Here is a 19,720-nt window from a genome sequence, read left to right as displayed (position 1 = left end):
TGGTGACTTTACAGTAACTTCCCTTTTTTTTCTTGCAAATTTTCTCATCTTTGATGGTGTAGTAGATATGCAACTGTAGTCTCATAAAAACAACAAAACCCAAATGATATCATAACTACGTTCTAGGTGGGTTTTATTCTTCTCACTCTTCATCTCCCCAAACCGAGGCTGCGCAGGGTTGACCAGACTTGCCCCAGGACCCCTCCCTGGAAGTAGATTCTGACTCGGGTGCATCGGGGCCCTCAGCTCTCTCCTAATCCTCGTGGCAGAGTGCGGGCGAGGGGCCTATGGGCTGTCTGGGCTGTGTCCCCTTGTGGGGGAAGGCGGGTTGGGAGGGTGGGTGCCAGGCAGCCCCTGCCACGTGCTGCCCTTCCTCCTCCCCCAGGGCTCCTTGCTCAGCGCAGACATGGCTGAGAGCTCCCCGCCGCCCTCCTCCCCTGCCGCTGCCCCAGCAGCTGAGCCCGGAGTCACGGAGCAGCCGGGGCCCCAGAGCCCCCCTCCCTCCCCTCCAGGCCTGGAGGAGCCCCTGGATGGAGCTGATCCTGAAGTCCCGCACCCGGACCTGGCCCCTGTTGCCTTCTTCTGTCTGCGACAGACCACCAGCCCCCGGAACTGGTGCATCAAGATGGTGTGTAACCCATATCCTTTGTGTAGGGGGGCCAAGCTGTTCCCTGATGGAGCCCTGCCTGCCCTCTGGTTCGGAGGCCACGGCGGTGGTGGTGGTTGGCGAGCTCAGATGGGGGGCCTGGGGGAACATCGGGGCATGGAGGGCCGACTGATGAGGACCTGGCGTCCTGCTGACCTGAACGTTCTGGAAGTTGTTGACGACTGCGGGGGTTGGTCCGGTGCCCGGCTGGCTCAGAAAGTCCTCAGGTGTGAGCCCCAGGCCTGCGCTGGGACTGGGGATGCCGAGTTAGGTCAGAAGCTGACCCGTGGCTCAGCTCCCAGGGACTGAGCCGTTTGCCTGACGGTGGCCACAAGGGTGATGAGAGCCTAATGGGGACCCTGTGAGCGTGGACCCCGAGGCAGCAGTAAGCAGCCTCCTCACAGATCTCCCTGCCTCCACTTGCTGCCCCATGTTGGCTGGCCCCTGCCTCGGACCCTTCGCAAAGTCCTAACCCAGCCCACCGGGCCACCTTACTTCTTACCAGCTGCTTCCTCTGTGTTCTTCCACGCCTCAGGCCCTTCTCACAGGCTCTTCCTTTTGAAATGCTTTTCCTTGCTGTCTTCACCTGGCAGAATCCTTCACTGCATCCTTCAAATCACAGCGTGTCACCTCCTCAGGGCAGCCTGCCGTGATTCCCCCTCGGCCTCTCTGTTTGTTGTCACTCCCTAGCTGTGGCATTCTGAATGTAACATTTGCCTCCTCTAGGGTCCTGTCAGGTGAGCGGGACATGGACCGAGCCTGTCTGGTTCGCTGCTGGACCCCAGCCCCCAGCACGGTGCCTGGCACCCGGCGCACGCTCCTTCAGTGTTCACTGGGCACATATTGGCAGTGTCTGAGCTGAGTCTCCAGTAATGAGCGATGCAGGTGGAGAGGGCGGTGGGGAGGAGGGTGCGTCAGGAGCAAAGGCCTGGAGAAGAGAGGAACCGAGGGCAGTTTGTTGTGGTTGGAGTGGAGGAGGGAGGGCCAGTGTGGAGGAGGAGGGGGAGAGGGAGGCTCGCAGGGCTGAGTGAGGAGCTGGCCTGCGTTCTCAGGGCAACGGGATCAGGTGAAATTTACAGCAGGGTGTAATGTGGAGCGATCAGTGTTTTAGAAGGACCGACTGCTCAGTGCGCCGTGGAAATGGATCACGGGCTGAGCTGGGGGCTGGGGGCCGGTGAGGAGGAGGCTTTGGCACCCAGACATGGTGGCCTCTGGGTTTGGGGGCCTGCCAAGCAGAAGATTCTCTGCCAGTGCTTGAGGCCATGCTGAGTAGCACCTGAGCCCAGCTCTGGACACCTGGGCTACCCGGGATGACGGCTGGGGTGGTGAGGTGGCCCCCAGAAAGGCTGGGGGAGGCAGCCATGCAGAGCCCAGGGCTACTGGCCTCCCTGCTCTAGAAGGGCTGGGTGATGACCTTGGAAACCGGAGGGTCTCTGCTGTAGTGGGTGGAGTGTGGGTCTGGGTGCCCTTAGCTGGACGGAGGGCCAAATGCCAGGTGTTCCTTCTGTAGGAGGGCTCAGGCGGTTTCAGGCATGGTTAGCGGGTCTGTTCAATAAGTCTGTTCCCCCAGTGCTCACTGACATCAGCCCTGGAGTCGTGGAGGATAGAGAAACAGCTAGCTGGTCTGCCCTGAGGAGCTGCCAAGAGTGGGGGATGCAGGCACCATCCATGGGAACAGTTTTAGTACAGTATGTTGGGGAAACCTTAGGAGCATGTGAGCTGGGGGGTGGCCAGGCCAGGAAAAGGGGGACCACAGGAGCTTTGGGCCTTTGAGGAAGAGAAAGACTCCCTGGAAGACAAGGGAGACGATGGAACCATGTCACAGGTACCTAGCCTGGGTGGGACTAGGGCTAATTCTGGCTCTGCCATTTGGGTGCTGTGTGACCTTGGGAAAGTTACTTTACCTCTCTGAGCCTCATATGGTCTAGAGAGTCAAGACCTGGGCTGGGCTGGAGGCAGAGGCATGGCTCAGATGACCTTGACTTGGGAGTGTGACCCAGCTCACCCTCTGACAGGCTCTGGTGCATCTGGCTGGGCAGATGCAGCCCAAAGCTGGCCCCAATGTCTCAGAAGCCCTTGGATGGAGAGCGCATCTGAGTCCCGTCTACCGTAAACTAGATGTGTGACTTTGGGCAGCTCCTTCTCTCTGAGCCTCAGTGCCTCTACCTAAAAAGAAGGGCCTGGATGAGATGGCCTCCTCCAGCCCTGGGAGCTGGGGTGCCAGCCATACTTGGCCTCACCCCTGACCTCAGGTACTCTGGGCCCTGGTCACTGAGCAACCCACAGCGACCCTTCCAGGTTGCTACATTTCTGGTGTGTTGGGCAAACAGAGTCCCTGGGGTCCTCTGGCCTTTGTCCTCACCATCCCCCTGGGCTCCACCCTCAGTGCATGTGGGAGCCTGGGAGTGGGAGCAACAGTGGGGGCTGGCCCCCAGAAGGGAGGGAAAGGGTCCCGCTGCTGGTCAGAGCAGGGCTTGGTCCTCCTCTGTCTCAGGGAGAGCCTGGGTCCAAGCGTGTGGAAGCCGCCTGCGGGAGGAGTGCTGCCAAATTCAGCCCCCTCCTTCGGGAGGGACTCCCCAACACTGGCAGCTGCTCAGAGCATGTTGGGCTCCCTAGGCCCCGGGACAGAGGCTGCTGAGGCTGGGGTGAAGGATGCAGGTGATTCAGGTCTCTGCCTGAACTGACTGCCTCACTTCTGAGCTCCCTTCTAGACCAAAGATCTGATGACTCCAGAGTGGGGCAGCCTCCGAAGTGTCAGGTCTGGGACTCTCAGACTGGAAGCTTCTGTGATTGAGTCTCAGGGTTCAGAGTTTAAATGTAAGGCTCATGGACAATCAAATTCCAAGCCTCTGTGATTTCAAAGTCTGTAAAGTTCTGTGTTTCAAAGAGGGCGTGAGTCTGAGATTTGGCGGCTGCGATGGTATGTGTTTGGAAGTCCAAGGACGCGAGATTCTAGGCTTTGTGAATAGGATGGTTCAGCGCTCAGATTTCATAGCCTGAGTCGGGCCCGTGGGAGGGAGGCCAAGGCAGGTTTCTGCAAATGCAGGCCCAGGTGACCTTGGTTGGTGGATCAGGGGCCCTGGATCAGAGACTTGACCGTAGGTACGCTCAGGCCGGGCTTTAGGGTCTTGGTGTGTATGTAGGTGTCTTTAATCGGGTGCTCAGGGCTCTAGGATTCTTCCCTGGCCAGAAACCTCCCTTCCCCTGCCTCCTTCTTGGGAGGGAGCTCCGGGAAGGGGCAGTGCTTAAGCAGGTGCTCCTCAGTGGGGACACTGTTGGCATTTGGGTGTGACAGTATTTTGTGGTCCAGGCTGTCTTGCATATTACGGGATATTTGGTGTTCTTGGTCCCTAAATATTAGGAGGCAGGGCCCGAATCTTCGTGACAACCATAAATGACGTTTCCCATCCCCAGACTCTGCACAGTTCTGCTTCTCATCCAGAACCCAAAGGAATGATGGACGTGTTGGCATCAGGGTCAGGCTAGCGGGAGCAGCTATCAGGCCCAGCAGGCCCGGAGCCGGGGCAGGGCAGGATGGCAGGGTCTGCTCAGAAAGACTGTCCTGAGCACTAGAGTCCCTGCTGTGTGAGCCAGTTGTCCTTTGAAACCTGGTGCTCCCTGACTCGGCTCCTTACCCAGCTCGACCCTGAGTTGCCACCTGACTCCCCGGAGAGCCAGAAGAGGCTGCTGGGACTGAGCTGAGCTGGCGAGCCGGGCTGGCGAGCCAGGTGGGAAAGCGCCGCTCGCCCGGATGTCCGCACCACTCCCTGCCGGGTCTGGGCCTTGAGCAATGCACCGCCAGCCAGGGTTTCAGCTGGGAAGTCTCCGGGTCTGAAATGTCGGGGGATTGGTCCCGCTGTTTGACTCATGGGTAGGTGGCATGTGGAAAATGCTGGGGACCTGAGTCAGACAGACCCAGGGGCTCATTCTGCCTCTTATTTGCTGTGTGATCATGGGCCAAGTTTTTTTTTTTTTTTTTTAAGATTTTATTTATTTATCTATTTGAGAGGAAGAGAGAGAGAGAAAAAGAGCACGAGCGGGGGGAGGGGCAGAGGGAGAGGGAGAAGCACACTCCCCGCTGAGCAGGGAGCCCAACATGGGGCTCGATCCCAGGACCCTGAGGTCATGACCTGAGCCCAAGGCAGACGCTTCATCCACCGACTGAGCCACCCAGGCGCCCCCATGGGCCAGTTTTTTTTGTTTCTGTTTTTCAAAGATTTTATTTATTTGACAGAGAGGGACACAGCGAGAGAGGGAACACAAGCAGGGGGAGTGGGAGAAGGAGAAGCAGGCTTCCTGCCGAGCAGGGAGCCCGATGCGGGGCTCGATCCCAGGACCCTGGGATCATGACCTGAGCCCAAGGCAGACGCTTCACCGACTGAGCCACCCAGGCGCCCCCATGGGCCAGTTTTTTAACCTCTCTGAGCCCCGTGCTCCCTGCTGTCAAATGGGGGTGGTGTACCCCCTTCTCAGGAGTGCACTGAAGACCAGGCAGTACACAAGGCGAGTGTGGACATGCCGCTCTGCGGACTAGAGACGCTGCCGCCCATGTGGTTATCACGCTTACCGGCTGCGCTCACAGGTGCACCAGGCCTCATGGACCACCGAGCAAACGCTCTGCTCGTGGGAGATGCAATGAGACGTTAGGCATCAAGCCTTTAGACAGCACATAACGCCTTCAGAGGACATTGTTTCCAGGGAAAATCATCGATCTCTGTTACTTAGGGAAATTTGTGCCAGTTACGCCCTCGGTCGTCACGGCCTCATCCCCGGACACGTGGCTAGTCGGCCGCAGCACGACCCATCAGCTGGAAACCTACCTATTTTCTCCCCTGGCTTCGATGCGGGAGCCTGTCTTGGGAGCCTACCCGGCTGCGTGTGGGAGAAGGGCCCATGGGGGGCTGTATTTGCTCTGGTTTTCCCTCCCCGAGCTTTGCTTTTCCCGGCTCTGTAAGGGACGCTTACAGGTGATTAGAGATGACTCCTTGGAAGCATCCAGCAGCGTGTCCAGCACAGGGGAGGGGCTCGGGGTGATACTAAGGGCTGGCACTCCTGGTGCTCAGTGCTCTGCTGTCTTGACACCTGTAGCCACCCCCCGAGGGGCTGTCCCAGCCCCATTTCCCACACAGGGAAGGTGAGGCTCAGAGAGGTTGATTGACTTCTACCCTGTGTTGCACAGCCAGGATGTAGCAGAGCTGGGATGAAAACCTCGATTTCTCTGAATCCCCAGCCTCAGCTCGTATCCAGGACACGGCGGCCACCTGCTGAGTCTGGAGAAGCGCCCGGTTCTCCATGCTCCACCCGGGGTGGGGAGATTTGCTCCGCAGTTCCAGGAGGCAGCGGGGAGGGTCTCCCTGGGTTTCGGCATCTACATCCGGCACCCACGTCTGTGGCCTGCCTGGGGCCATCCCCTGAAGGGTGTGCAGCCCCCTTCCCTTTGGCTGCACTCCGGGGCGCATACATGGTGGGAAGCCAGTGGGCTATGAAGGCGGCCTCTGCAGGGCAGGCCTGGGAGGAAGGAGACACCAGCTGCCTGTGACCTTGGATCTGTCACCACCCCCCCGCCCCGACCCTAGGTCTCCCGTCTGCAGGATGGGAGAGATGGGCAGTGAAGTTGGGAAGGGGCTGGTGGGGAACCCACTTCTGGCCCTCCTCAGAAAGCATCTCAGTGCTGTCTTCGGGGAACACCCGGGCGCCGTGTTCCTTGTGGCTGGGCTCCCTCGCTCTGTGCTTGTGGCTGTGGCCTGGGCTCTCATCTGTCCCTCTGGCCCCCTTCTGTCTGCTTCTGGTCCCCTGCCTGGCTCCGGCCCTCTGCTTGCTCTTGCTTCGAAGTCCAGCTTCGTGCAGACCCTCTGACCTTGCCGGTCACTGGGCAGGAAGAGGGCAGGGCCCATAGTCTCATCATAGCTCAAGCCTTGTGCTGTTCATTCTGGGGATTCAGCATGTTTGGTGGAGATGAATGGGCTCTCGTTCATCTCTCACCCATTCATGAGATCATTTGACAAGATCATTTGACAGCTGTGACCCTTTTGTGCAAGGGAAGGTGACTCCGACTCCCTGGGAGAGACGTTGGTCGGAGGCCCCTCCTGAGAAGGCACCTGTGGGGTGGTGATGAGGAATGATGGTGGCCCAGGGCGCTGGCGGGGCCTGAAGAGGGGGGGTCCAGGTGTAGGGGTTGGTGCCTTGGGTTGGTGTTGGGAGAGGGCTCCGGTGACCCCAGGGACTGTGGCTTGCATGAGTGTGAATGCAGACCTGCTCCTGGCTTCTTGGCCAGGAGGCCTTTGCCTTTGCTAAGCCTCTGTTTGCTCATCTGTGAGGTGGGGCCATAGCAACTCCAGTTGGGAATGTCAGGAGGTCAAGTGACAATTCCAGGACAAGCCCTGGCTGGGCTCCTACAACAGTTAAGTGCCGAGCAGCAGCTGTAGGCACCCTGGGGCCAATGGGGAAGCTGTAGGGAGTCACCTGGGGTGGCTCAGGACAAGGGTCCTGAAGGTGGTGCCAGCTGGGCCCCCAGTCTTTGACGATTCACCCCCCATCTCTGGGCATGCTCCCTCAGTCTTGCTGCACCAGATCAAGGCCTCTAGGACCCTTCTGAGGGTTTTTAACTATCAGGAAGCCCTGCCTTGATCTAACCTCCATCCCTCCTGGCCTGAGCCCATTCCCTGTGGCTGGGCTGTTGGGAACATCTGAGTTTTTCCATCTTCTTCCGTCTAAACAGACAGCTCCTGGGATCTCACCCCAAATGCCCACCGACAAGGTGGCATGCCTTCCTTCCCCTGTACAGTGAAGAGAGCACCCGGGAGCCTGGAGTTGTGCCACATGGGCAGTCACCTTCGCCCTGGACCCAGTCTCTCCCCCCTCCTTCACCTTCCTCCTCAGGGGCTCCTGGGACCCCCTTGTGTGGAAGGGGTTTGTCACCCACAGAGTGCTGCGTGCCCAGGAAGGGCTCTTGTCTCCCTCCCTGCCTGCCTCCTTTCATTTGTTTACTCATTCTTTCCTCAGTCAGACACTCAGGGCTCCTGTCCCCCCCCCAGAATAGTCTCACTTGGCTGGATTTGGGTCCTTCCATGGTTCCCCCCCGGGCTGTCCTCCAGCCACCTTCCTGCTCTTTCCCTTCTTGCTCCTGTTCTGAAGCCCAAACTAATGCTGATGTTTCCTGACATGCCCTCCTTCCCTGCCTTGGCTTCTGCTGGGTCTGCCCCCCGAGATGCCTGCTCCCTGCCTCTATGGCTACAAATCCCACCGGCCCCCCCAGGCCCAGCTGCCTGGCCCCTACCTGCAGGGAGTGTTCCAGGATCCCCAGCTCCTTCCTCTCTTGACCCCTCTTTATCCTATAACTTTCTTCCTGCTTCAGGGGAATTGTTTGTGGCTGGCTTTGTCTCCTCCATCTGAGTGAGGCCCCAGACAGCATGGCCTGGGGCTCTCACTTCACTCTGTGGCCCAGCCTGGGCCTGGCACTGATGGGTTCCTGCCTCGCTTTCCAGTTCATTCAGTACTTCCCCGCCTGCCTTGGCCTCTCAGATTCTCTCAGCAACTCCCGTGAGGTGGCAGGGCCGGGAGTTTGCTAACCCCCATTCTATAGCTGGGGAGATTGAGGCCCAGGAAGGAAGCATGCCTTGCCCAGGGGCACACTTTGAGTAATCAGACGGCCAGGGCAGACTGGAGCCCAGCATTCTAGACTCTGCGGCCGGCGCTGATGGCTTGCTCAAGGCTGGGGAAGGGGCTCTTTAGGGAAGGGTATCCCCTCCTCCTTCAGCCTGGGGCTAATCAGAATGCCCAGATGGGCGACCAGTGTTGATGGAAGAAGCAACACGTGTCTGGGGAATTGTCCGTTTCCCTCCATCTGGTGTAGAGAAGGTTTGTTTTTCTCAGAAGTAAAAGTCAGCATCGAGCTGTGCCCTAGGGATGCTTCTGGTGGCCAGAGGGGCTGTTACACTCTCGACTGGTCAGCAGGGTGGGCTGGACAGCCAGTTGGAGGAGTCTGGCTGGGCCAGAGAGGGCCTGACCTTCAGGGCAACCTCTGGTACCATCACATGGGGATTTCTGTGTAAAGAGAGCTGTGGGTGAAGAAGCTGCCTCTGATCCAACCTGGGGGCATTGGTGAAGCCTGCCCGGAGGAGGGGGCATTTGGCCTGGGTCTTGCTGCATGAGTAGAAGTTTTCCAGAAGCACAGTTGTGGGATAGTGTTCCAGGCAGAGAGAATAGTGTAGAGAACTGTGAGTTTAGTGTGGCTGGAACAGGGTGAGGCACGTGCTGGATAACAGGTGTCAAATGCCAGTTTGGAGCTTGTTCTTGATCTTGCGGGCACTGGGGAGCCATTGATGGGTGTCCAGCAGGGATGGGATATGAGTAAATTCATGAGTAAATTCACTGGAGCAGAATGGAGGATGCTTGAGGGAGAGAGAGGCCTGGAGACCAAGCAGTAGACTCCTGAAGCAAATGTTGATTGATGGTTGATGATCGATCGATTGATTGATTGAACAAGTGTTTTCTGGAGCCCAGCTTCAGAACAGTGTTGGCCACTGTTCTACACTTGAGTGGAGGTGCCCTCGGGCTGTTTAGCCATGTTGGGTGGAGCCTCAGAATACCGGGCCTGGATCTTCAGTGGTGACCCTGAGGAGTCCCTAGCCTGATGGGCGAGGCAGAGCCAGACCCACATCACACCCCTGTGAAGCAAAGTGGGATAAAGGCTGGGCGGAGGGACCCTCAGGGGGGCTGTGGCCACCAGGAGGATGGAGTGGTCAGTCTGTCCAAACTGGGGATGCTGCAGGAACCTTCTGATGAAGAAGGAGGCCTCCAAGCCAGGGCAGGAGAGTGTCTGATGGGCAAGAGGTGGAGGGAGGGGGGATGGCATCCCTGCTGAGGAAAGTGCCTCGTCAAGGGCTCTATGGTCACCCAGGATGCTGGTAACAGCCTGGTGTGTGGGCTGGGAAAGGAACGGGTGGGGGCTGAAGGACATTTGGGGTCCAGATTTGGAGGACAAAGGGGGAGACTGCACCGGGAGGGCACTGGCGTTGACTAAGGACACCTGTGTGGGGGGAGCATTCCATCTTCCCAGCCCCTCAGACCGCTCTAGAGAGGCCCAGAGAGGTGGAGTGTTTGTCCAGGGCCGGGGTGGCGGAGGGGGGCTTGGGCGGGAGCCCAGGGTGTGCGCAGCCCCGTGAGAGCTGACCCCGAGGCTAGTTGTAATTGATAGTGAGCAGGAGAATTAGAAAGAGGGCTGGCTGGCTAATGAAGTGTCAACCCCCTCCTGGGGGCATTTAAAACATGATTGGATTTTTATTCGTCCATCCTGCCTGGGCTTCGGTGTCTGTGTCGTAGCCAGCTTTGACCTGCCACCTCCCTCGGACCGCCTCACCATCCTGTTGGGAGACAAACGGCCCTGTTTGTTTCCTTCCGAGAGAAATCGATCCGTCTTTTTAATCAGCCAGAATGTCTCCTTGCTAATCTCTCTCCAGCTCTCCCGTGGGGCTGCCTTCCGCACTTCTGGCCCCGTCTGCCCTGTGGAGCTGTGCTCTGGGCTTCCTCTTCTCTCCCCAAGTTCAAATCCTGATGCTGGTACTTCCTGCTGTGTGATACTGAGCAGACAGCTGGACCTCTCTGGACGACGGTTTCTATCTGTCTGAGAAAGCATGAGAAGGCTTGGCTGACTTCGAGGTGCTGTAGGAATGCGAGGGCTTGGTGTGTTGGCGGGGAGAGGGCCAGGGTGGAGGTGGGGAGAGTAGGGTACCCAAGGTCTGCACCTGGCTTCCCCCCAGAGAGTGGCAGGAGAGGCTCTCAGCCGCACCCCTACGTTGAGTGAGGAGATGATTGGGGATTGGCTGTCCCCCAGGGTCCAGTCTGGGCTCTGCCAAGTGCAAGCTCCGCGACCTCAGGCAGGTCCCTCCTCTCTGGGTGTCAGTTTTCTCATCTATAAAATTGTGGGGTGGGGGAGGTTAGGGTATCAGTGATTTTCACTTGGGATGATATTGCCCCTAGATTTGGCAATGTCTGGAGGCATTCTTGGTTGTCACAACTTGGGGAGGGTGTTGTATTGGTTTCTAGTGGATAAAGGCCAAATATCCTATAATGCACGGGACAGCTTCCCGACAAAGAATTATCAGGTCCTAAATGCCAAAAACCCTGGCCTAGGTGGTCCCTGGGATCTCTTGAAGCTCTGAAAGTGTGGGCACAGCATGGGCCTTGGGGTGAGGAGGGTGGAGACTGAGAGGGGGAATCTCTGAAGGAGGAAGAGAGGACAGTGCTAAGTCCCAACCTGAAGGTTTCCTTTGGTCATATAAACTTGGGTTTGAATCCTGGAGCTGCCAGTTACTAGAGTGTCACATTTCCAACTGCCTTCCCATGCACCCACCCGTCCATCTCCCCACTCACCCGTCCTTCCATCCATCCATCCATCCATCCATCCATCCATCCATCTTTCCATCTCTTCATCCATTCATTTACCCATCAACCCATCATCCGTCTACCTAACCTTCACATTCATGCATTCATTTCCCCTTCCCGACCATCTACCCATTCAATCATCCACAGACCCAAGGCCCCATCCCCATACTCCTATCTATCCATCTATCAACCCATCCACTCATCCATCCATTCACTTGTTTGGCAGATACTTGTTGATCAATACACCTGCCCCTATCTCCCATCCACTCTGCCACATGTTCACTGTCCAGTTAAGCCCTATTCTTGTACTGTCTACAAGGGTTTTTGTACCTGACTTGTTCTCCTCACCTTCTAGACTATGAGCTCCTTGAGGGCAGGCTCCATGTTCCATTGATACCTGTCTCTTCTTTAGGCCACGGCCCTCAGCTCTGCACATAGTAGGTGTGCAGAAAAGCTTTCAGTGAAGTGTATCCTAGCAAGCAAGGTTTGGAGGTGGAGGTTGTGTGGACAGAGATGTGGCTGACCAAGAGCACTTACACAAAGGGCCTTCAGTGTCAAGCCAAGGAGTTTGGAAACTCTCTGGAAGGCAGTGGGAAGCCACGGAAGGCTTTTGGTTCTGGAGGAACCCTCTGGCTGTGCAGGGAGGATTTATCAGAGGAAGCCAGGCTGGAGGAGAAGGCTATTTCAGAGTCAGGGGTGAGGGAGTACAGCCTGCCTGGGTGGAGGTGCAGCTTTGTGGATGGAGGGGAGAGATTTAGGTGGTGAAATGGACAGGTCTCTGAGAGGGACAAGGGGATGAGGGGGAGGGAACCTCTGGAGGGTTCTCCCCATCTGGACAACTTCTAGCATTAATGGTGGTTGGGGGGCATCATTCACTGGGGTGGGAAATGCAGAGAATTTGGTGATCTGGGGAGAATAGGACCTACGCCATTATGATGAATTTGAGGTTCCCAGAGACATCCTAGGGGGTGTCTTTGTTGCTCGGCAGTGAGTCGGCCTGGGGCTGGGACAGATTCCGGACCTGGTCAGCTTGCCGACCACCATATTGCCAGAGTTGGGGCCGTGGGAGTGGGTGTGTGGTCAAGGAGAGGAGAGGGGAGACCAGAGGGTGGGGAGCCTGAGAAAGGCCAACATTTGAGGGACAGAGCCAAGAAGTAGAAGGAGGACCTGCCCAGGTCCTTGTGGTATCCTTGGAGCCCAAGGGGGAGAGAGTTTCTAGGATAAGGATCTTCACCTCGGGTTCTTGAACTTGGAAGGGGACAAGTTGCGCATTTGTTTTCACTGGTGTCTGAGTGAAATCGAGCATTTCTTTCTGTTGTGAACAGAGGTAACAAACCAGGGTGTGATTATTGGCATCTCCTGCAGCTCACTGGTAGCGATCCTCTGTCACCCCGCGGTGGCTGTGGACTTCATCACTACTCTCCAGCCACATACATCAGACCTGCCACGGGCTCTGGATCTTCATCGTGTTGATAATGAAGCTCACGTGGTGCTCCATCCCAAGTCTGTTTTTTTAAAAAAATGTTTTGACAACTATTTTAACATAACTGGCTTCCTTCCTTTCTAATTCTAGGCATTAAAAACAAATGTATGCATTAAAAACATGATTCTGAGAAGGGGCTCATGAACTTCCCCAGGGGGTCCGGAGAAGCCTCAGAACTGCTTTTGCAGGAGGGTGGGCCGGCCGTGCCCAGGGCTGCTGGCCAGATGGGCAAGGAGGAAGGTGCGCATGCGTGATAGCGTGTGCAGGTGCCCGAAGGGCTGTGGCGCTCGGTGGGAGTGCATACGTGGACGCGTGCACGTGTGTGGTCACTGGCAGGCAGGGGAGACATGTGGTGGGGGACAGGCCCCCAGGAGACCGAGCGAGAATGTCATCACCCTCTGTCTGTGTCTCCACCGAGTGTCTGCTTGTGGTTTCTGGAGGGCAGGGACTGTATCTTCTTCATGTGGGGTTCCCAGAGCCGCTGTGGGCCAGACAGAGGGGGTCTCGGTGAGGGGGTGCCGAATAAAGGAGTAGTGAGTGATGGATGTTAAAAGGGAGAAGAGGGGGGATCAGGATGGGAAGGGAGGCTGCAAATCCCTCCAGCACAGAAATTCCTCCTTAGGCTCCTTGATACCTCCTGGTGATGGGGACCTCACTCCTTCTGAGCTGCTCCAGGTAGGGCTCTGGGCACAGAGAGGGATGGGTACCCTCTGCCCTGGGACAGCACAGCCTGGTTGGTGGTGAGAAACCAGGACAGACCACACTCAGTTTGATAGCTGACATAAGGGGGGTACATCTAAGACATTGTGAGTACCCCAGGCCTAGGACTCCAGGAGGGGTCCCCGCGGCACACCTTCTTTGGGGGTGGGCTCTTGAGGCTGGGCCAGCCCCCAGACAGTGGGACCCTGGGCCCCAGCGGTCTGCCCTGCCCTCCCCTTTTCGTCAGCAGGGGCTGAAGTCTCCTTGGCTGGAGTTCTTATCCCATGGACCATCCGCCCTGGGTTTTCTTCCAAGCTGGCAGCCCCTGTTCCCTCACCTCCCCCACTCCGGCTGTCTGCACTGGGCACTGAGGCCTGCTGGGCATCTGGGAATCAGAGACTTTGGCCAAATTCAATGAGTTCTCAAATTAAGGGGCCTCTAAGAAGTGGGATTAGGGGCAGGGACAAGGAAGGAAGGGAGCACTCACTTCCTCATCTTGCCCCTGTAAGGGTTCTCAGCCCACGGAGACTCTAGCATATAAGCAGAACCAGTCCAGCCCAGGCTGGGCTGTGTGTCATGCGGGGAGCTCCCCATTGCTGGAGGCATGTAAGCAGAGAGGCCTAGGACCATCTGTCCAGCAAGTTTGTCCACTTTATGGAGCAGCTTTCTGTCCCAGCTCAACCACCGTGTGACCTTGGGCAAGTATCTGGACCTTTATTTTTGAATCTGTGAAGTGGGTATAATAACCCACTATCTCCCGAGACTGCTATGGGCATGGGAGGAACAAATCTTTTTTTTTTTAGAGAGGGAGAGAGGGAGGTTGGGCAGAGGGAGAGGGAGAGAGAGTCCCAAGCAGGCTCCATGCCCAGTGAGGAGCCCAGTGTGGGGCTCGATCTCACAACTTTGAGATCATGACCTGAGCCAAAATCAAGAGTCGGAAGCTTAACTGCTGAGTCACCCAGGCGCCCCTTTGTTGCCCTTTTTATTGAGGTGTAAGGTGTACATGCAGTAGAGCTCACAAATCTTTGTGTCCAGCACAGGGCATTTTCCCGTATAAATATACTCCGGTGACCACACTCAGGCCAACAAGAACATCTCCAAAAGATGGAGAGTGCCCCAGAAGCTCCCTCGTCCCCCACCTCCGATGGGTGCTCCCCCGACGTCACCGCTGCTCTGAGTTCCTTCACTGTAGGGTTAGCTTTGCCTGATTTTTCACTTTATAGAATTGGATTCACACACTCTTTGCTCTTGGGTGTTCTGCTTCTGTTACCCAGCGTTATGCTGGTGAGCTTCGTCCCAGCTGTTGTATGTGTCAGTGGTTTGCTCTTTGTCCCATTGCTGGGGAGCCTTCCATCGAACGGATGTGCCACTGGCTTTCTCAGCCTCAGCACTGCTGACACGTGGGGCTGCATAATTCTTCGTGGTGGGGCTGTTCTGTGCATTGCAGGATGTTTAGCAGGGTCCCTGGTCTCTACCCATTAGATGCCAGTGCCCTGCCCCCCCGAGGCAATCAAAAACGTCTCTAGACATGGCCACATGTCCCCTGGGGGTCAGAATCATCCCTAGTTGAAATCTGCTGCCCGACTCATTCTCCCGATGATGCACACTTGGGTTGTTCCCAGGTTGGGGCCGTTATGAATAAGAGAGCTATGAGCCTTTCCAATCAAACAGCTCGTACTATCTCAGTTAAACCCTACAGCAAGCACGTGCGGGAGGGAGCCCAGACGCCGCAGAGTGCACCCAGGAGTGGCCCGGCTGGGCTTGTTTCGCTTTAATAGATGCCAAGCAGCTCTCCAGAGTGGCTTTTGCTCGTAAAGACAAGTCAAATGAATCAATTAATGAATTAGTGAATGGATATATTCTTTGAAGCCCAAGGGTCTAGAGCGTAGTTGACATTTGAAATGGTAGCCACACATCACAGCCGGGTCCTAGGACAAGGACGTGCTCTAGGGACCTCCAGGGCAGGAGTAAGCCTGGTTCATCTCAGAGCCCTGATGCACAGCCCAGGTATGCAGCAGTTGCTCCGTGGATGCCTGTTGGTCTGGCCATGTAGAAGCCGTCCTAAGAACTGGGATCTGGAATCTCAGACCTCAGCCTTTGAAGACTGGAGGCCTGAGCTCCTAACCTGGGACTAACTGAGGACCAGTAAGGGAAGGACCCCCACGTTGGGGCTGGCTCTCCTTCCCTGCCTCTCTGGTCCAGGAGGATGCAGCTTCCAGCCCTTTCTTCCACTTGATTTATTTAGACAACTGAGGTGCACCCTGGGAAATGGATCAGATTTCAGATTTGACAAAAATAAAAACAAATTTGGCTGCCTCAGCCAAACCCAGCACTCCTGCCCCCACCCCCCTCCCAGAGCCCTCCGAATTACAGAAACTGACTGTCATCTGGGCCTACAGGATGGAGGGTGGTGGTCACCATGGTAACCATGCTGGCCTTGGGCTCTGGCTCCTAGAGAGGAGGCTGCCCTGAGGGGCCTGCTGGGGCGTCAGGCACTGTCCCTCCATCCGGTCACTCTTCTCTCTGGGAAGTGGCAGGTTTGAGGAGGCCCTCGGCCTGGTTGGCTTCCCAGGTGACCCTGTCCCTCCAGTTTTCAAGACAGCAGCTGGGACGTGGGGTGGAGTAACGACTCTGGTCCAGCTGGACTTCTTACTGACTGGGGGCCTTGAGACCAGCACCCTCCCCTTGCTGACTTGCCCTCCCGTTAGCTCCTCCTCGTGGGATAGCCCCTCCTCCCAGCCACGCGGGCCACAGGGGTGGAATGTCATCCTTCCTGACTCCCAGGCCCCCTGTGACCCCGGCCCAATCTGGGAGGAGACAACGTGGGCGAGAAGGAAAAAGCAGATATTCCACTGAGCACATGCCAGTCGAGGGCCTCTTGTGTTCCAGGCTCTGTGCCTGGGGGTGGTGGGGCACGTGGCTGGGAACATGGGATTAGGAGTCAGCAGGGGGCAGATTCAAATCCTGCTGCCATCATGTAACAGCTGTGTGACCCTCGATGGATGTGGAGCCACAACTCCTTCTCAGCTTCCTTGTCTGCAAGATGCAGATAACAATAGTCCCTGCCGGTTTTAGGGGACTTGGCTGAAATTCTGGGGGCAACTCTGCGTTGCCTGGCCTGAACTGAGTGATTCTTTTTGAAAGGCTGTTAGTGAAGATTCGGCCCTCGGGAGGCGGACACGGGACGGAAAGGCTGTGATAGCATCTCTTCTTTATTCAAGGTCATTCTAGGTAGTCAGCAGGTAACGCGAGCAGGGGATTGCAGTCCTCTGCTGGTGAGGTGGTTTCCCCTTGCCCCCCCCCGCCCCCAAGCCAAAGAATGGGAGACCCTGGGTCCTATTACAGGAGAGGGTGACAAAGAGGGGCTTTCCCTGCTGTCCACCACGTGCCGAGCCCTGGCCCCAAGTCCCCGGCTACACAGGCTCTGTGTTTTGCGGCGTCTGGGCTCCCTCCCGCACGTGCTTGCTGTAGGGTTTAACAGAGATAGTACGAGCTGTTTGATTGGAAAGCTCCTTGGCAAACAGACATTCGGGAGCACTTGAGAAATGTTTGGCAGGGTTACCATCGTCACTGCTGCTAACCCGGGGCCTGGCACACAGCAGACGCTCAGTATATGCTCCTCGATGCGCTGCTGGGCTCTGAGGACCACGGGAGGCGCCACCAGCAGAGCAGGGGGAACGGGGTGGGGGCCGGCTCTAGGTGGGGCTGCACCTCGCGTGCTGGGGCGGGGGGTGGGGTGGTAGTGTGGTGGGGGGTGACTCTGCAGCCCCCGAGAACCCTTTGTTTCTTTCTCCCCCAGCCGGGTGGGTGTCTGGGAAGGTTTTCTCTGCCAAGGAAGCCCAGTTGGGTCGCCATTGATCTCTTCCCCCATCCCTGTTCCTCAGAGGTGCCCGTGGCTGCCGGTCTCGGGTCAAATCCGGGGGCTGTGCTGAGCTACATGCAGAGCCTGGACCTTTGGGGAGACACGGGGTTTGGGTGTCTGTCTGAAATCCGGCCATGGCTCAGGGACCCCCGTGGGCGGGGAGTCTGTGGTCTGAGGGCCCCTTCTGCTCCTGGCTCACGGTGTTGCAAGGAAGGCTCTCTGTCCCTCCGGTTCCCATCTGCGCAGCGGGGGATTGAATTAGTTGCTTCCTGAGGACCTTGGTGGGATTGTTCTGTGACGGAGGTCCCTCTGGCCAATGGAGCAGGCAAGGCGACGGGGTCCCCACTGCACAGTCTCAGGTGCCAGGCAGGTGGCTTTGAGCCTCGCTGTGAGAGGCAGTGGGACCCACTGAACACTGCGCTCGTGGAGCCAGCACTCGAGTCTTGGCCTGCCCTGTTACCTAGAAATCCTTACCGCCCTCTTGGGGCCTCCGTCCTCCCTCAAATGGTCCCAGAACCCCAGAGTTACGCCTGACTGTGCTTTCAGATTTCCTCACTGCTTATGACTAATGGTGGAAACATTAGGCACTGGGCCAGGCCATGGACTTCCACAGCCCGGAGACCTTGACTCCCTCTGACAATCTCCTTCGCCAGGCTTCGTGGTCTGGTTTGGTTTCAAGGAGGGCTGGGGCCTTTGATCCCCGAGCCAGTGGGGTGCATGTCAGGAACCATGGGCAACAATACCAGCTCTGGCCGGACTTCTGAGCCTCCCGGGCTCCTGGAAAGGGCCCAGGCTCTGCCATCTGGGATTTCCCCGAGTGCCTCGGGGCAGGGCTGAGACTGTCCACCTCTGAATGTCTGAAGCTGAGCAAGCTAGAGGTGAAAGCCACTCCATCTGCCTCCTCGAGGGACTCAGTGCAGGGAGTGACAACAGAAGCAGCATCACCCAGTGGCCCTGGGCACCACTGAGTCAGGTCATTTGGGCTGCTTACTGGCTGTGTGACCTTGGGCAAGTCACTCCAGCTCTCCAGTCCTGTTTCCCCATCTGCCCCCAGTGAGCTGTGATGAGAGCCAAGGCCATGTCCCTAGGGACTTGGCACACGTAGTCATGGTTACTGCCAAGTTCATTACTGTGGTACAAGCTAGACCATGTGGATAGGAAGCACTTCCAGAGAGGAGGCTGAGCCACCGCCTTGTGAATGGGGAAAGGTGCGTCAAGGGAAGTTTCAAGAAGGGACAAATGGACTGGGCTGTGAAGGATGGGTAGGAGTTTGCCTGGTAGAGACGGTAGAAGGAAGTGCATGCAAAAGGTATGCTTGGGGACAGCAAGAAGTTCATTGAATGCCAAGCCCAATGGGTGGGAGATAAGGCCAGAAGAATTCATTGAGTTCAGAGTGTAGGCAGCCTTGGGTGTCAGGCTAAAGAGGGTAGAGGAGCCATAGAAGATTTCTGAACAGGGGAAAGGCATAATCAGAGCTGCGCTTCAGGCAGATCAATCTGGCTGTGGCCAAATGGCTTGGGGGCAAGCAAAGCAGGCTCTGGTTCTGAATCTCAGCTCTGTCCTTTTCCAGCTGGTGACCTTGGGCAAATCAGGTTCCCCTTTGTGTCTCAGGCTCCTCATTTCTCAGTGGGACTTACAACAGCACTCAGAATTAACTGAGGTGATGCTTGCAAAGCACTCAGATAGTACTGGGCACACAGCACTTGCCTGGTGATTGTGTGGGGCAGATTGGAGGGGCAGAGACCGGAGCCGGAGGCTGGGGGGTGCTGTGTAGGGTCCAGGTGAGAGACACTGGGGATGGTCTGAGGCCTCAGGGAGGGAGGTGGAAGTCACAGGCAGAGACAGGCCATGTATCACGGAGGAGAACACTGGCCTTGAAGTCCAGCAGGCTTGGTATGAATCTCAGTTCTGGTACTTTCCAGCTGTGTGACCTAGGTGAGGCCCCTAGTTTCTCTGAGCCTCATTTTCCTCATCTGTACAATGGGCCTCCTGACCTCCATTACTCAGGGCCCTGGTGAGGAAGAAGTGTGGGGTTCTGGGCTCCTGGGAGAGACCTGCTAAGTGCACTTTGAACGTGAAGCTGGCAGGGAGGGCAGAGGGAGCAGAGGAGGCAGCTGGGAGGAGAGAAAGTGTGGCAGGCAAGGGGAAAAGCAAGGGGAGTGGGAGATGTTCACTGGTAATTAGAATGCTTGAACTTCAAAAAAGTTAATGACGAAGCTGCTGCTCAGAGCAGTGCTCAGGCTAGAAGGGGGCCCTGCAGGGACTACAGTTAATTACAGGCTGTGGCAGGAGAGTGGCGGTGGGGTGGGGGGTAGGAAGGAGCAGGGCTGGGCGAGGAGGGTCTGAAGGAGAGGTAGGAAGGAAAGCAGCATCCCAAGGTGAGCAAGGGCCCGGGGATGAGAGGGAGGCTGTTGCCAGGGTAACCAGGTCCGCCTTCCATCAGGCAAGAAGAGGTGTTCACCCCCAGTGGGTGGGGTCTGGGTAGTGTGGCTGTCCCAGCTTAGAGCAAGGGGCTGAGGTTCTCATTTGGAGACACGTAAGAATCACTGGATATCAGAATGGACAGGGCCCAAAGAGATTGACTTATTCATGCATCAGACATTTACTGAGCTCCTACTAGATGCCTGTCACTGTTAGAGGTATGAAT

The 19,720-nt window shown here is 57.0% G+C and overlaps 1 protein-coding gene across 1 annotated transcript in view; it reads left to right on the top strand.

Annotated features, from left to right (window-relative positions):
* Window positions 1-406: 406 nt before the first annotated feature.
* Window positions 407-19,720, top strand: part of CACNA1I (calcium voltage-gated channel subunit alpha1 I) — a 102,115-nt gene continuing 82,801 nt past the window's right edge. Inside the window, exon 1 of the mRNA XM_034987258.1 lies at window positions 407-639. Within this exon, the coding sequence (XP_034843149.1) occupies window positions 407-639 (233 nt within the window). The remainder of the gene's footprint in view (window positions 640-19,720) is intronic.

Source organism: Mirounga leonina, unplaced genomic scaffold, assembly GCF_011800145.1.
Source record: "Mirounga leonina isolate KUSES-001 unplaced genomic scaffold, KU_Mleo_1.0 Mir_418, whole genome shotgun sequence".
NCBI lineage: Eukaryota > Metazoa > Chordata > Mammalia > Carnivora > Phocidae > Mirounga > Mirounga leonina.
This window is presented reverse-complemented; position numbering and strand designations above follow the sequence as displayed.